This window comes from Myxocyprinus asiaticus, chromosome 6 (genome assembly GCF_019703515.2).
Source record: "Myxocyprinus asiaticus isolate MX2 ecotype Aquarium Trade chromosome 6, UBuf_Myxa_2, whole genome shotgun sequence".
Classification (NCBI taxonomy): Eukaryota; Metazoa; Chordata; class Actinopteri; order Cypriniformes; family Catostomidae; genus Myxocyprinus; species Myxocyprinus asiaticus.
The window spans coordinates 21,117,159-21,134,890 of record NC_059349.1 but is presented as its reverse complement, the minus strand read 5'-3'; the positions used below and the strand labels follow the sequence as shown (position 1 = coordinate 21,134,890).

Below are 17,732 nucleotides of genomic sequence, written 5' to 3'. Positions count from 1 at the left end.
TAGTGTGCGAGTCATACTGATTGTTTTACTCTGGTTTGATGCTTTTTTTTTTTTTTTTTTTAGTAGCTTTTCAAACTGGAGTCATAGTTCACTTTCATTAAATGGCAAATAAACCCTGTGAAAAAATGTCTCCTTTTCTGTTCCATGGAAAAAAGAAAGTCTTAAGGGTTTGTAACAACACAAGTTTATGTAAATAATCACAGAATTTTCATTTTTGGGTGAACTATCACTTTAAAAGCTGTATTTTACATTCTTAAAAAAAAAAAAAAAACCATCAACATGATATAATGACTGGGAAAGAGTTTGCCAAGATATGACAGTAAAATTGACATTTTTGAAATATAATTGCAAATGAAGTGGCAATAAATCAAAGCACGAAAAATAAAAAATGAAAGAATATAATTAAGCAAACCTCCTTTAAAGAGACTACTCCAACTAGACGTCCAGTGCTGGTGACATAAGCATGGTCCAGGCCAAGTAGTGAGAAAATAGTGTGTGTCTGTAATGCACAAAAGGACAGAGATAAGGGCTGACGTTCCTGCTTCATTAAGGGCAGCTGTGATAACAAAAATGTCTTGTTAGTTTTCCAAACCCTGGATAAATCTTTTCTCACTTGAAACATAGAGAAGAACATTTCTTTTTTCCCCCCTGAGAACTAGACTTTCAGACAAACATTTATAAACATGAACAAGAGTTAATGTAACATTCTTATTTCTCAATGATCTTGGTAATGATAAATGGCCTCAAGTCCCTACCTTATGCAAAGATGTCCGCTCTACCAGCTGAAAGGGGGCGGGGTCTATTTTACAGTTGTTGAAATTGACAGCCTCATCCAACTGTTGCTCCTCCCACTCTGCTATCTGAAAAAAATAAAAAAATAAAAATAAAAAGAAAGACTGTTAGAGCAATTGAGTTTTTTAAGAAGGTAAACCTGAAAAAAAAAAAGTTACAAGAATAGACGGGGCAATTTTATATGAGGTTTCATTCAACTTATGCAATATTATAAGATGCAGGCCATAAAAGGTGAAGAAGCTAAATAATTAACTTTGCTATACTGTGTCCTAACCAGGCACATGCAATAAAAAGCTATTAATATAAAGCCATTTTTTTTACAAGCAATGACCGACAGAACATTTTGTCAGTTATTAGGTTTCTATTTCTGTGGTGTTGCACTAGTTAACCCCAGCAGCAGTGAAATCTCATTGGGCCAAAATCCAGCTCCACATAACTGTAAATCAAACATCAAATATGCTCTAATTGGCTGTGATTGTGTTGTGATGTGCAGCATTTTTGCTGTCAGTGTGGACAAATTACTTGTACTCAGATTAGGGGCCGTTCACCGAACACATTTGTGTGTCTGTCTGCGCTGTTTTTCAATTGTTTTCCTATGTATCGTAAACATGCTCTAGATGAGGTCTTTGACCGTTGCACAGTTCAGTGTCTTGCACAGGAACGACAATTTTTTGATGCCGTGTCAATTTAAAAAAGAACTTCAACTTTTAAAAAACATGTCTCGAGACACCTGCGTCCTGTTCTATTTATTGTTCTATAGAAAAAGCACATTGACACGTCTTATCACACATTGCAGAGACACTCAATGAGCAGTTTGTCTTTAATTTCTTTGTTTCCACCAGACTATTTCAGTGCAAATAGCTGCACTATGTGGCAGGAATTTATATGCAAATAGTCACTCTATGATAATGATAATAATAATGTTTTATTATTGATATTATTAAAGTTTCTAATACTTTCCATCATTAATAGCTGAGATGCAAGCAAAAAAGCACAGGCGAAAGCACCTTAACAGAATGCACATGCATGAGAAGTTGACGAGAGAGGGATCCCTTCTAGACAACTACATCTGGTAAGAAACATAATTACGTTTTTACATTGAAAGATTAGAGTCTAGTTTCATCCGATATGCCATTTATAAAATTTGAGCGATTTATCACGAAACGCCACGCCATGATGTTTGGACCACTCGACATGTTTGGCAGACATGAGACAATGGTAATCATAGATAGATTCAGAATTTATTATATATAATTTAATTTTAACATGGTTGGCAGTGATTGGTGGATGCTGGCCATTACTTTGAATAAATAATTAATTATGCTAATGTCTGATGTAATGTCTGTAACGTCACAAAAACATGAATAACCAACACTCCTAAAAACAAACAATTTGAGGAAAAAAATCTGACTGTCTATAGCTTGGTATTATTAACTTAGTCCCACTGTCCACATATGTGGACATCAATTTCAGTTTTTTTTTATTTATTTATTTTAATGTTTATTAGGTGCTACTACTTACAAATCAAAAAGGGAAATGGAAAATGCCCACAGCAGTCACACTCGGGTCTAGGGAGGTTAAATGCTTTGATTTTGCTACATTAATGCCTTTTATCCACACTGGAACAGTGTTTTCCTCCACTGAAAACAGAGACTTTCAAAAATGCAAACTTTAAAAAACTATGACTTTAGGAAACTGATTTTTTAAAATCTTCAACAGATTAATGTGGACATGGAATTAGTTGTACACAAAATATACATTCTTGCACACGTTACGATAGAATGGAAATATTGACAATACCTTGGAATGTGTGATTACACCTTTGATACACTTGACAAGAATCATGATGTTTAGATCATTATGGAACATTATAAGGGGCATATAACATCTTTAGTGAGTTACGTCTTTATCAGTAAATACAGTAAGTTTACCTCTGCTGTTGACATTTCATCTTCTACATCAGGAGTGTCCTGAAAATGAGAGGTTAGAGTTAAACAAAGAAACGCACTATTGTCCCTTTCACCTCTTCACAGATGATCATGCAATTCACTTTGTTCACAAGACAAGCAACACATACTAATGCAATCTACCGAAGCAGCTCAAGCTTTACTAAACATTAGCAAGCTTAAGCAATACATTAAACGCAGCCCAGGGGAGGGTAAGGAAGATTGGATTTCATTAAGAAGGCAATAAAGAAATAAGACAGGGAATAGCTTTTGCGAAAGGTTCTTAATTTGGTTGGAGAGTTTAAGGCTTGACTTGGACTTCAATCAACTTTCTGAAGCTTGGTTAAAAAAAAACAGGGCTGCCCATGACATTTCCTGACATCTGTTTTTAGGTATATTATCATACAGATAATGAGAGACAAATATAAACTTCATAACATGGCATGAACCATCTCATGAGTCAGCTTGTTCCCCGTTCCCTAGAGGGGAAGTACTAAAGTGGAGGAGAGTTATCAATACATTACACAGGCAGAACTCAATAAGGCCTCTGTGCTGTGAAGGCCCTATTGGCTGTGCCACTGTCACCCCAATGATGCGTGTTTGTGGGAGAGCGGAACGGAACGGTTCCCTGCAGCAGCGCTCTTACCGCCATGGTTATCTTCACACGCTTGGGCCTCCTGCTCCTCTTAGGAGCCATGGGGCCAGCATTGCTCTTCCAGACAGAACAGATAGAAAAGGGAGGAGCATAAAGCATAAATTCAACTTTAATGCAAAGCTCCCTCAGCAGCTGTACCTTCAACATTGACTATTATCAAGGGACACTGTTAGAGCCAAACATCTTTCATTGATCCTTGACAGAGAATGGGAGAAAGGGGTTATGTACAGGGTTGGGGAATATCAGAATACATGTAACGGGATTACGTATTTAAAATACAAAATATAAGTAACTATTCCACTACAGTTACAATTTAAATCATTGGTAATTAGAATAAAGTTACATTCAAAAAGTATTTTGATTACTGAAGAGATTACTTTGCATTTTATTGTCATTTGTTTCATTTAATATTTAGTCCTTTCAGATGGAAAACATTTATCCATATAAATGATGTGATCCAAAGTGCATTTGAACAGTGGTGAAGCACTTTCTTATGGTGTGTTACATTCATACGAGCAGACAGAGAAGTAAGTTTGAAGTAAGTTTGGAGCACAATAGAATTAAACTTGTGTAAATTGTCAGATTTACGCTAAGCTAAAATGCTATTTCTAGCCATTTTACATGCACATGTTACCAGGCACAATCATATTTTTTTATCAAGAAAATTCACGTTGGATCATAATTTCTTTTTTTCTAGTAAGACCTTTGATATTAGGGCAAAAATCACATTCTTGATAATAATTTTTGTATTGTTTTCCTGTAAAAATATCTAAAAATCCTTAAAACAAGATCAATTTGATTCATCTTGTTTGAGAAACAACACTGCATAAGATATTTAGGGAATGTATTTTTAACGTGTATTTTGTCTTACTGTACTAGCAGAGTTTTTATAGTCAAAACAAGTGAAAAAATCTACCAGTGCTGAAGAAGTAATCCAAAGTATTTAGAATACGTTACTGACCTTGAGTAATCTAACGAAATACGCTACAAATTACATTTTATAGCATGTATTCTGTAATCTGTAGTGCAATACATTTCAAAAGTAACCCTCCACACCCTGGTTATGTATAACAAATTCAACAGCCGAAATCCCTTGTTAATGCACAGCTGACAGAACATTCCATTTACGCTGGTCAACAGATGTCACTTGATAAGAGAATTCCTGTGGGAAGCTACTTGAGCAGGAGGTGAAAAATTAACAACAGAATTACCATGATCAGCAGACAAAGGCTTTGTTCACACAGCAGGGTTATAATAGTTTTAATTTTTTAATTTAAATCTAAAGTGTGTAACATTTTCTTTTATCCCAGCTTATTATGCAGAGACAACTATAAGTAAATCATTCGTTGGCTGATTTCCTTGAAAACTGTAAACACTGTTATACATTTCCCTCTGTTTGTTTGAGTGGCTGCCCAGCCAGACACAGAACTAAACAGATAGCGGGACTATCTGTTTGTTTGATTAATGGCAAATGTGTTCAAAAAAGCTGTTTGAAAACAAAGTTTTGTTTCAATTTGTCATCCCAATGAGTTTAAATTTCACTGGATTTCACACTCCAACAGTAAGTTTAGCTGTAGTTTTATCAGTGTATTCTAGTTTCTGTTTAGTTTTTTTTATTATTATTATTATTTTAGCCTTAGTATTTTAGGGCTACCAAATTTATAGCTAAAGTGTGTAATTTATGCTCCACTAGCACCACCGAACAGAATTGGAAAAATGAACATTGTTCTCAAAAAGCCTCCTGAATACACCGACTGTCTGCGGTTGATCAAACAAACATTGCTTGAATCAGTGTTGTTGTGTGGCTGGACGATTTATTCAAAACAAACTGAGGAATTTTTATAGCTCCACAGTAACACAGTGTTTATAGTTTTGAGAAAATTAACTTACAAATGGCTTACTTTTAGTTGTTTTTGCAAATTACGCTGGGAAAGGAGAAAGTAGTTCAACTCTGTAAAAATTTACACACCTCTTTGTTCAGACAGTGTAGTCAATATCCTGTATCTACAATGATGAGCCAAATATTTTGATCACCTGCCTAATATGCTGTTGGTACCCCGCGTGCCGCCAAAACAGCGCCGACTCGCTGAGGTATGGACTCTACAAGACCCCTGAAAGTGTACTGTGATATCTGGCACCAAGACATTAGCAGCAGATCCTTCAAGTCCTGTAAGTTGCGAGGTGGAGCCACCGTGGATCGGACTTGTTGGTCCAGCACATCCCACAGATGCTCAGTCGGATTGAGATCTGGGGAATTTGGAGGCCAAGTCAACACCTTGAACTCTTCATCATGTTCCTCAAACCATTCCCGAATAATGGGCTATGCAGCCCCATACGCAGCAGGGTGCGATGCACTGTGTGTTATGACACATTCCTCCCGTAACCACCATTAAAATTTTCTGTGATTGTGCCACAGTAGACCTTCTGTCGGTTTCGGACCAGACGGGATAGCATTTGTTGCCCTCGCGCATTGATGAGCCGGTTTGTGGTTTGTCCCTCCTCGGACCACTGTCGGTAGGTACTCACCACTGCTGGGAGCACCCCACAAGCCTTGCATTTCAGAGATGCTCTGACCCAGTCTTCTGGCCATAACAATTTGGCCCTTGTCAGAGTCGCTCAGGTCTTTCCTCCTGCCCATTTCTCCTGCATTCAACACATTGACTACGAGAACTGATTGTTCACTTACCATCTAATCTACCCAGACCTTGAAATGTGGCCTTGTTAGGAGATGATCAATGTTATTCGCTTCACCTGTGAGTGGTCATAATGTTTTGGCTCATCAGTGTATATTGGATGGTACTTTAAAAAAGGGGGGGGGGGGATTTTTGCTGCTTGTTCAGTTTACTTCATTAAAATGAACAAAAGCAACACAATTCTAGAACATTTAGTCACAACTTGATGTTGCGTTCTATCCATTTAAATGGTTGGCATAGGTCTGGATAGGGAGAAAATGTGTTGAAATTAAGTGTTATTTTACGCATTTGAACAAGATGAGAAAAGGAAGAGATTTGTTAATGTTTAATGTTCCGTTATATTGGTATTTAAAAAGAGTGTCTGTTATGCTGAAGTTTTGGGGGTTACCATTGTGGTGAGGAATGGTGCTTGTGCTTAGGTTGAGGATGGACCTTTACTTTCAAGTGATACTTGATTTGAGTGTCGCTCAAATCATGTGGCATATACTAATGAATAATACAATAAATTAAGTTGGACCAACATAAGAAATTAATTAAATTAAACATTAGTAAATTTAGTTTGACGAACCTAATAAAGTTGAGTTAAAACTACTGTAGTACATTGATTTGACCTAATCCAACTAAATTATTTTGGCTCAATGAAACTGATTTAATCTGAATTAAAGACTTTCAATTGCTTGTAAACATTTTCTACAATTCAATTATGTAAGTATAATGACTTCATTTTTTGAGTGTTATAATTACTTGCGCATCAGCAAAGAGACGCCAAAAGACATAAGACCCAAGTTGTCATCATGGAAAGAGAGGATGATAAACTGAAAAATACGCTTCTGCTCATTTCCATTATGACATCTCGCCACGGTGCAAAATGAATGAGAGGGCGTATTCATCATAATCTTTACTGTATTTACACCTTCATGCATATGGTGGGCAGGGAACCACTCTCTCCTTCTCTCATTCAACATTCTGTATATAGTGAGTGCCACATGTAAGCAAACATGAGTGAATTTAGGCACAGCTGTTGACACTACTGTGCTTTGTGACACAATGTGACTGTAACATCTAGAATAACAAAAAATTTTTTTAAATCCACTCTCACCGTTCAGACTGAATGGCAATTTGAAAAATCTGATTTTAAAGGTATTTCAAACAAAATATTTACAGTAAGTGTTTTGGAGCGGGTTTATAACAATAGGATTTCATGTGGGTTTATGGCAGTTCACACTACAAGTAATTTAACGGAAAAAAAATATTTCTGCTGCCTATCTGAACAAAGCCTAAGACAAGGTTTGAAACATAAAGAAAGCAAATCAAACAAGACATTTAGGCTAATTGTGAAGCTGCTTTGGCAGGTGGATCCATTTGTGCCTCCTGCCCCATGTTCATTCTCTGAACACCTGTAAAGTATACAGCAATATAAGTGTTTCATTTCACCCACTCTCCCTAGAGAATCATCTTACCTCAACTACCTCCTTTACAGGTTCCCCGGAGGAGACATTTGGAGAGCCTGCAAAAGAGGAGTGATTTGATTAGCACAAGATGGGTACATATGAGGTGTTCATAGAGAGAATGAAACAGCGGAACATGGCTTAAATGTGTGGGAGATTAAATGTATGAGTAAGTGTTATATACACACTATTCATTGAGTCTGTGTTGCTGATTGCAGACACCGTCTTCAGGGCAGACTTTAGGGGGATCTGAGAGTTAGTCAGTGTGGGGCTGTAGGAGGACTCTTCAGTGGAGATCTAGAAAAAAACAGTCTGTTAGATCCACATATTAACAAGGTTGATTATTAACATACTCCCTTCGAATACTCCCCAGTGTATTGCTGAACTCGGAATTGACTGCAGACCACACATTTCCTTCTTAGTAATGACTGACAAAGAAAACACATATATACATTATATATATATATATATATATATATATATATATATATATATATATATATATATATATATATATATATATATATGTATATTTTTTTTTATTATTTATTTTTTATTTTTTTTAAATGAGGGTGATGTGACATTAAGATTTGTTTGTTCTTCGTGTAAAATTTACACAACTGGGAACCATAGAATCCAAAGAAGAATGTCAAAATAAGTATGGACAAAATTAAAGGAATTCCAAAGTTATTTTTATACCACTTCTTTTTGAAGCCATACAATAAATCTGTGTGAGGAACAGACCGAAATTTAGGTTGCAATTACTGAAAACCTTCTACTCCACTGCAACTCTCAAATCTAATTAAACATTCTGCATGTTCGAACTGGCGTGTCAAGCTTGATTATGATACACACTAGAACCAATGCCGTTTTGGCATCAAAGTTGAAAGTTCAACAGCTGAAATTGGTCTGTGCTTGCTGAAATTTGAACTACTGCCTCCAGTGGCCCAAAGCTGGAAGTGTTGTTGAATGTATGGGCATGCGTGAGCTCCAGTTTCCAGGTGAAATGTCCACAGAGCTGTGCCAAAAGCAAGTTTTAAAGCGAGCTGTTGTTATCTGTAAGTTATGTAATACAGTACACAGGAATGTATATTTTACTATGCATATGCCCTAACCTAAACTCCAACCCTAAACCTAACTGTCAGTGGAGTAAAAATTTAATTTAGAACGAAAATGCAATCTCTGAATCACATCTGCCATTTTTAATGTGAGCATGATTACTTCCTGGTTTCAATGGAACCAGAACCCGTGTCTCTGAGGTATAGTAGCACCTCAGAAAAAGGTAAAAACATTTGAATTGATGCCAAAATTTCTCATGGAGGATGCCGGTTGTCAGTAATTAGGTAGAATGGGTTCGATTTCAGGGTACTTGAACATGCGGTCGCAACATGTCGAATTCGCTTAGAAGGAATTTTCTTCCTTACAGAACTGCTTCAGCTCAGCCATATTCTTTGGATGTCTGGTATGAATGGCTCTCTTGAGGTCATTCCACAGCATCTCTATTGGGTTAAGGTCTGGGATTTGGCTGGGCCACTCAAAAAAGGTGGATTTTTTTAAGCCATTCTGTAGTGGATTTACTTCGATGTTTGTGGTAATTGTCCTGCTGCATCACTCAACTTCTAATGAGCGCACAGCCACCCTGAAATTATCCTGTAGGATATCTTGATAAACTTGGGAATCCATTTTTCCATTGATGATAGGAAGCGGTCCAGGCCCAGAAGCAGCAAAGTAGCACCAAATCATGATGCTCCCTCCACCGTACTTCACCGTTGGTATGATGTTTTCATATTGGTATGCAGTGCCCTTTTTACACCATACATAGTGCTGCGTGTTCTTCCCAAACAATTCATCATTAGTTTCATCAGTACACAAAACATTTTCCCAGTAGCATTGCAGAGTCTTTGGCAAACTTCAGGCATGCAGCAATGTAATGGCTGGAAAGCAGCAGCTTCCTTTGTGGTGTCCTGCCATGGACACCATGCCTGTTTAATGTTTGTTAACCATTTACAAACCACTTCTTTACCTCATTGAGCATTCTGTAGTGTGCCCTTTAAACATCTTGGCTGGATGTCCACATCTTGGGAGAGTAGCCATAGTACCAAATCGTCTCAGTTTATAGACAATTTTTATTAACTGTGGACAAGCTCTAAGCTCTTCGAGATAACCTTGTAACCCTATATCTAGTTAGCTTTTGTTGACGTCATTAGCCTAGGCGTTCACATACTTTTTCTAATCTACACTGTGAATGTTTGAATAATGTATTCAATATGTACAAGAACACTACAATAATTTGTGTGTTATTAGTTAAAACAGATTGCATTTGTTCGTTATTGTAACTTCAATGAAGATCAAACCAGATTTTAAGACAAATATAAATGCAGGTAATTCCAAAGGGTTCACATACTTTTTCTTGCCATTGTAAATAAAAAAGGGTGAAAAATGCAAGGACAGTTGCTTCATATGCCTTTCATTGCTGTCTTTTAATTAACACTAGCCTCTTTTGTGTAAAGCTCATACCAGGAAGCGTACGCCATGGGCAGTCTTGGGGGGAGAGTCCTGGGAGAATATGGGCACGTGGGTGCCGTTGTCCTGGGCACGCTCTCTTAAGTACTCCAGCCTGCGGGCTCGGCCAAGTTGCTGTGAGAGCAAGGACTGCAGCTGAGAACGCTCTATAGAACCCAGCAGGATCATTGACTCTGGAGCCAGGTGGGGACACAGGCAGGGGAGACAGCAGAGAGACCAGAGAGAGAGGGAACGAGAGAGAAAGAGAGAAGTGAGAGAGACACAGCGGGAGAGCTGGAGGAATGGAGGATAGCAAAGGGAAATGGAGGAAGGGTGGGAAAGGAGATGGAGAAGGTAAAGAATGTATCTGTCACAGGGTGAGAGGTGGAATTGTGGGAAAACATTTCCATCTGTGAGCTTTCATTTAGGAAATTCAATAACAAGGTGCTGCTTTTGGAAACAAAAGAACTACACTTAAGGCACAAGAAACATTGAAAAGTATATACAGCCACCTCTTTGGCCATTGTTTCTTTGTATTTTTTTCATAGCACACTATGTCTGTTTCAAAGCATCATACAACCATCTCACACTAAACGTTTTCTTCACAATCATCCAGCTCATTTCCATTCCAGGCATCTACAACAATGCACTTCTTGGGGTAGACTAGGCTGATTAACTGGCCGATATTCGGCCAATTAACCGTACCAACCTGGCTGAACTTCAGAATGCACTTTTTGTTATTTAAAGACCAAATAAATAGCTTGACAAGCGCTGATATCTTTCCTGTGTTGGCATATTTCCTATTTTATAAAAATGTTGGTGGGACAAATCGAAATGGCTTGTCTCTTTTTTAAAATAGCCAATAGGCTTTAGTTTATGTCACAGCCATGAACGAAGCCATTCTTAAGAGTATCTGATTGGACAAAAATCTGTGTAATGCAAGATGAGTCATCAATATTTTTGGTCTGTTTTCCCAGAAGGGAAAGACTGTACATTTTAGGCTACGTCCACATTAATCCGGATACATTTGAAAACTGTGTTTTCGTAACGCTCTCTGTCCATACTGCCATTTTCAAGTGTTTTCCAAAAGTTGCTCATCCACACTAAAACATATGAAACTGCATAAATCCCCCTTCTGCGCATGCGAAAAATCGCTGTTGCATGTACGGGCTGAAACCAAATTGTCCTTGTGTTCAGTCACCGGACAGCAATTCCAAGTAAACTTTGCGTCGCCTGTGAAGGAATGCATTGTGAAGGTTTTACAAAGTAACATTTATCTTTAACAATGCTCTCAAAGTGAATAACAGGCACAATAATGCAGCTACAATGTGGGCCCCCATCTCGATTGTTTTTGGTTGAATGGATCACATGACTGTCACATGACAACAAATACCTCATAGTTTTCAGATATCTCTGTCTTTCCCATCCACACTACAATGTGAAGATGGCATTTTCAAATGTATCCACTTGGAAGAGTGTTTTTGAAAATCTCAGTGTGGACGGAAGGCCAAAACATAGAGAAAAAGATGCGTTTTCAAACGAAAACATCTAAGAGTGGACGTGGCCTTAAATGTGTATCAACTTTTATGAGTACACTAGCATATTCAGTAGATCAGAGGGCTGCACGGGCCTTAAAATTAAACCCGACCCGTACTCGAGACCGTGCGGGCCGGGTAGGGTTGGGCCACACGGTCTCAGATACCGTCAGATTTTAAGCCTGAACCCAACCTGAACCCGAAATTGTTTACTATCTAATTTCTTCTCCTAGCAAGTACTGTTGCAATAAGCAGTATTTTATGTAAGCATATAGGCAACATTCATAACAGTACCGAAACAGTAAACATACACAGTTTTAACAAGGCACGGCAGCCCCTTAGTACACTAGAGCAGAAGGGGAAAAAAAGCATTGCCTTACCATTTATTTGTTGAAACTTCACTTAGTGCAGAACAATCTGGAATAATATGAAACAATGCAACAGTCCCCTCTATGCAGACTGAACTTGTTCAGAATGTTGAATCTTTGTGACACCTGAGCTAAAAACAATCTCGATGCAGCGCAAAGAATGAAACAGAGCGCAGGTATCTCAACATGTGTTTTTGAAAATTTGAAGTACTTTTTAAATTGACATGGTGTTTAAAATATGCCGGTCCTGTGCGAGACACTGAAGAAAATGCAAGACGCGGTGCATATGTCAAAGACATTCGTCCAGCATATTTAAACAATGGGACAACAAAACAGACGTGCGCAAAAACACATTCGGTGTGAACGGCCCCTAACTCGTCTGTTCGTGCGGGTCTGTGAGTGAGAGCGCATGCATGAAACAAGTTCGGTAAGCCTGTTTATTTTTTCATTAATTACAAACCCGAACCCGACCCCGAAGACCTACTTGAAAAGGTCTACTGACTCGAACCCGGCCCAAAACCCATCGGGTTCTCGGGTCCCGTCGGACCTGGGTCGGGTTGTAGACCTCTACAGTAGATGGCTTCAAAGCTAATAGACATGGACTAAAAGCTAAAAAAAAATAAAAATGTTTATTTCATGGGGTCTTTAAGTAAATAATGTGTGAAATAATATAATATAATGCTGTATAATATAATATAATTAGGGCTGTCAATTTGACAAGTTAATTTAGTGCGATCAGTTTATGAAAAATAACGTGTTAAAAACATGAATGCAATTAATCACGTCCCCCGACCTGAACATAAATTCCATAACTGGGAATTTTGCTACTATTTGAGCAGTTCAGCCTTGATGTTCCACCTTGGTGCAGTAGGGGGCAGTCAGCGCTCCAGCTGAACAGGCAACCCGCCTCTTCAAACCAACGAGCAGGCAGCATACAGCCTTTCACAGACACTTTTGCACTTTAAAGACAGCTGGAGCCTTTAAAGTGACACATTTTTCAAAGTTTAAAAGTTTCAAACTATGTTTAAATAGTGCTCATTTTTTCCCAAAAATGTCTTAGCAATCAAAAACTGCAACTGCAATCAGTGATTTCAGCAAAATTGTTCTTACATATTGAGTAAAATGTGAAAAAACCCATTAAAAGAATATTGCTGAATGTTTGGAAAAAGGCAGTGGCCTTGACATCCATTCCATAAAGCTTAATCAGAACTCTTTAAAATGAAAGATAGTGATAGTGGCATGAAGGACATGTGCAGAAGGTGGACTAAAAGACTGAAAACAAGAGCTCAGTTATTCCACTAAAAAAAAATAAACAGACATATTGGATTTTATATACAGTATGTCTCACCTTTGGACTCCACCAATGCAAGGGTTTTAAGCTGGCCTGTTACGAGAGCTTCCTGCAGGTCCCGGTAAGAAGAGGAGAGAGTGATATATCGCACGTCTCTCACCATTATGTCCTCCACGCGGATATTGTATTTCCTACAGGTAAAAAAAACAAAAATAAGATGGGGAGTAAGCCCCCCAAAAGCCAGGGGAATGATATGAGAGTAAAAAGTAATTTCAAGGGAAAATATAATAGCTTAAGTTCTCACTCCTGTCCCCAGCCCAGCTCTGGCAGATAGGGAAGTTTCTGGATCCTGATGATGGAATCATACAGAGAAGGCTGCAGACTCTGAGCCACGGCATTGGCCAATATCACAGCGATCATCACAGGCAGGATGTGTGAGATTTGACCGGTCAGCTCAAACACAATGACGGCCGTGGACACGGTGTGAGTGACTGCACCAGAGAGAGCTGCCGCCCCTATGGGAATCACCATTTCATTCCGCATCAAATTACAGTAGTAGTCACCGGCTGCAAGCCACCTGATTTCCTATTGTGCTCCTGACAAGCTTTCTGCTCCACTGCACAATGCAGTGCTACTGCTGAAGCCATTTCCACAGGCAAGATCTAATTTGGCTGTTGGTCTGTGTGGGTTAATGAAAAATATATGACTCTTGCATACAACACCCCGCAGGTTCAATTACGTGTGTGAATAAGATAAAGTTGCGACAGGATCAAACTGATGGGTTTTGAAAGATAACAAATAGACATCTTCGAGAATGCGGGCACAATGGACACTCTCACCTACAACTGCGTAACCACCGGGAACTATGGGATATACAGTGCTGTCAGCATGTATCCCTTCGGGAAAGATGGCAGCCATACTCTCGCCAACCAGTCGACCGAATGCAGCACCTGTACAACACAGACATAGCATGGCACAGTGATCCCAAAGTGTTTAGAAACTTTTGTCACACTAAATATCTGAATGTCATTGCAACAAACCAAGTGGCATCTGCAAACAAATTATGCTAGAACTTTACTCAAAATTTACTTTACTTTTAGTTGTTACTTTTTAACAACTGATATCAAGGTGCTTTTGATAAATGCAGCATCAGTTCCTGTTAAGTTCACACAGGTGTCCAAGCAAAGTAACCATAGGTGTAGTTCATCACAATAACTATGAACATGTTCCACAGAGTTTGGCAGCCAGAAAGTGTCCAAATACTTTTTGACTTAATTTTGAACTACACTATATGGCCAAAAGTTTGTGGACACCCCCTTCTAATTAACGAATTTGGTTACTCCATTAAATCCAGTAAAGAAAAACCTTTGTGTGCTTCCAAATTTGTGGCAACTGTTTGGGGATAGCCCTTTTCTGTTCCAGCATGACAATGCCCCTGTGAACAAAGTGAGGTCCATAAAGAAACGGTTTACTGTGTCTGGCGTGGAAGAAATTTACTGGCCTACACAAAGCCCAGACCTGAACCCCACTGATCACTTTTGGGGTGAAATAGAACAGCAACTGTAAGTCAGGCCCCATCGACCAACTTCAGTTCCTGACCTCACTGATAGCCTTGAGTCTGAATGAAAGCAAATCCCTGCAGCCATGTTACTGCATACAGTATAGTGGAAAGCCTTCCCAAAAGTGTGGATGCAGTTATTACAGCAAAGGGGGAAATTGATGCTTAAGGTTTTGAAATCAAATGTTCATCAAGCACATATAGTGTCCACAAACTTTTGGCCATATAGTGTATCTATTGTTTATAATTGAACCTAACAAATTATTTTTGTGAAATGTTTTGCTTGAAAAGTGTGTTTGGTTTGATACTTTGTAATATAATGCAAAGACAGTTTTATTATTATTATTTTTAAGTGTGGCCTAAGTCTACATTCACATTGCAGCTGAATGTGGCCCAAATCTGATTTTCTGCTCTAATCTGACTTTTTTTTGTAAGGTTGTTCACATGGCATTTTAAATATAGCCCAAATCAGACACTAGTCTGAACAGCCGACACTCAGAAACTGACTCGTATGCGTATAACACTCCTTGAGTATGCGTGTAACAAACCTAGACATGTTCATTGTTTTAATATGTAATGAATTAACGCATTAACATTTTTATTAGCAGTTTTTTTTAATTAATTTTTTTATCCCCTTTTCTCCCAATTTGGAATGCCCAATTCCCACTACTCAGTAGGTCCTCGTGGTGGCGTGGTTACTCAGTTGCCTCCGCTTCTGAGACCATCAATCTGTGCATCTTATCACGTGGCTCGTTGTGCATGACACCACGGAGACTCCCAGTATGTGGAGGCTCATGCGACTCGCCGAGATCCACACACAACTTACCACGTGCCCCATTGAGAGCAAGAACCACTAATCGTGACCACGAGGAGGTTATCCATGTGACTCTATCCTCCCTAGCAACCGGGCCAATTTGGTTGCTTAGGAGACCTGGCTGGAGTCACTCAGAAAAGATATGACTTTAAATTAAAGGTTTTAAACCATAACAGGCATATTACTTGTTTAATGAAGCGCACAAATGACGAATGTCGAGTTAGATTGATGTAAAAAAATCACATTAAATCTGACCTGGCTGTTCACACTGAAGGCACATCGGGAAAAAATCAGATATGTATCCGATTTATTTCCACATACAGTATGAAAGTGGCCCAGATCGGATTTGAAAATGTCAGATTCAAAATGCTTTTGGCTGTTCACATGATCATCCAATTAACAGATCTGTCTCACATGTGTGTGAAAAAATTAGATTTGGGCCACATTTACCAGCGGTGTGATACTTTTAACAGTGTTCAGATACTTTTTGGGGCCACTATACTGTTAAATTAAAACTGCATAAATTCACATCTAGAGTTAATGACATTTGGGTGTGACAAAAAACGTCGCTCCAAATTGGTAACACATAAATGACGTATACTTACATGAGATCAGAGATATTGACTCCGCAATAGATCTGCAGTGATTTGACCACTTTACACAGTTTTTAGTGAGTCAGACAGACAGTGATGAAGGATGGAAATGGAGAACATGATTGCAGGAAAAGGAAAAACAACCATTTAGAACAAATTAAAATATGGTGTGAATATGAGAGCAAAAAATGTTTAAACCTGCTTGCTCATGCAATAGAGGCTTGAAATGAAGAAAAAAAAAAAAAGCATATCCCACAGTGTTGTGGTATGACTGTCAAAAACAACACCCGCATACACACTATAATCACATACCAATGAGGAAAACCGGCATGAAGGCCCCGCAAGGCACAGGCATCGTCGTAGCCACAGCTGACATCCAGAACTGATAGATAGATAGATAGATAGATAGATAGACAGACAGACAGACAGACAGACGGATGGATGGACAGATGGAAGGAAGAATGATGGAAGGATGGATGGGTGGGTGGATGGATAGATGGATGGATGGATAGATGGATGGATGGATGGATAGATAGATGGATGGATGGATGGATATATTTAGATAGATAGATAAACAGACAGACGGATGGATGGAAGGATGGATGGATGGAATGATGGATGAGTGGGTGGGTGGGGGGGTGGATGGATGGATGGACAGAAAGACAGACAGACAACAGAAGGACAGACGGGCGGACGGAAGGACGAACGGATGGATGGGTGGATGGATGGATTGATGGATGGAAAGATGGATGGATAGATAGATAGATAGATAGATAGACAGACAGACAGACAAACAGACAGACGGACGGACAGATGGATGAACGGATGGAAGGAAGGAAGGAAGGATGATGGAAGGAAGGATGGATGGGTGGATGGATGGATGGATGGACGGATAGATGGATGGATGGATGGACAGATATATGGATGGATGGACAGATGGATGGAAGGAAGGAAGGATGATGGATGGGTGGATGGATGGATAGATGATGGACAGATGGATGGATAGATAGATGGTTAGATGGATGGATGGGCAGATAGATGGATGGATAGATATATAGATAGATAGATAGTTAGATAAAAATTTACAAAATATGCACAGTGATCTTAAGAAGTATACTGTATGTTGTACATCTATTAACTGGAATCGAATAGAGCTATGCCTTAATAGCACAAATGTATTCAAGTATCACATGATATGGCCAAAAACAGTTGTAGACTGGAGTGGGGGACTGGTGCCTCTGCATATGGTGGATTAATAAATTGTGAATATCTATGGATGAATATATCTTTAGGCTTACCTTCATGACGATGAAGAGCAAGAGTGTGATGAAGACACTGACTTGCGGGTGCTTCCAGGCTTGAGGTACATGACTTGCGTACTCAAACTCCTCAGCAACACCTTGCTTGTACCAGGTCTGGTTGTCAAACAGTGCAACTAGTGACTCATGTTGAGTCAGCTAAATGAGGGGGAGGTGCTGTTGGTTAATTGTCTGTTTAATGCATAACTACAGATTTTGAACGGAAAATGTTTCAGCTT

The 17,732-nt window shown here is 38.9% G+C and overlaps 1 protein-coding gene across 2 annotated transcripts in view; it reads right to left on the bottom strand.

Annotated features, from left to right (window-relative positions):
- The window catches only part of LOC127441873 (chloride channel protein 2-like), an 84,837-nt gene that overhangs the window by 2,072 nt on the left and 65,033 nt on the right, over positions 1-17,732 (bottom strand). For both annotated transcript variants that reach the window (XM_051699388.1, XM_051699387.1), the window contains exons 13-24: positions 17,494-17,652; positions 16,508-16,577; positions 14,070-14,180; positions 13,535-13,745; positions 13,288-13,421; positions 10,052-10,230; positions 7,723-7,831; positions 7,547-7,593; positions 3,385-3,450; positions 2,724-2,762; positions 756-860; positions 413-499 (exon numbers count right to left, since the gene is read on the bottom strand). In XM_051699388.1, coding sequence (XP_051555348.1) covers positions 413-499; positions 756-860; positions 2,724-2,762; positions 3,385-3,450; positions 7,547-7,593; positions 7,723-7,831; positions 10,052-10,230; positions 13,288-13,421; positions 13,535-13,745; positions 14,070-14,180; positions 16,508-16,577; positions 17,494-17,652 — 1,317 coding nt within the window. The remainder of the gene's footprint in view (positions 1-412; positions 500-755; positions 861-2,723; positions 2,763-3,384; positions 3,451-7,546; positions 7,594-7,722; positions 7,832-10,051; positions 10,231-13,287; positions 13,422-13,534; positions 13,746-14,069; positions 14,181-16,507; positions 16,578-17,493; positions 17,653-17,732) is intronic.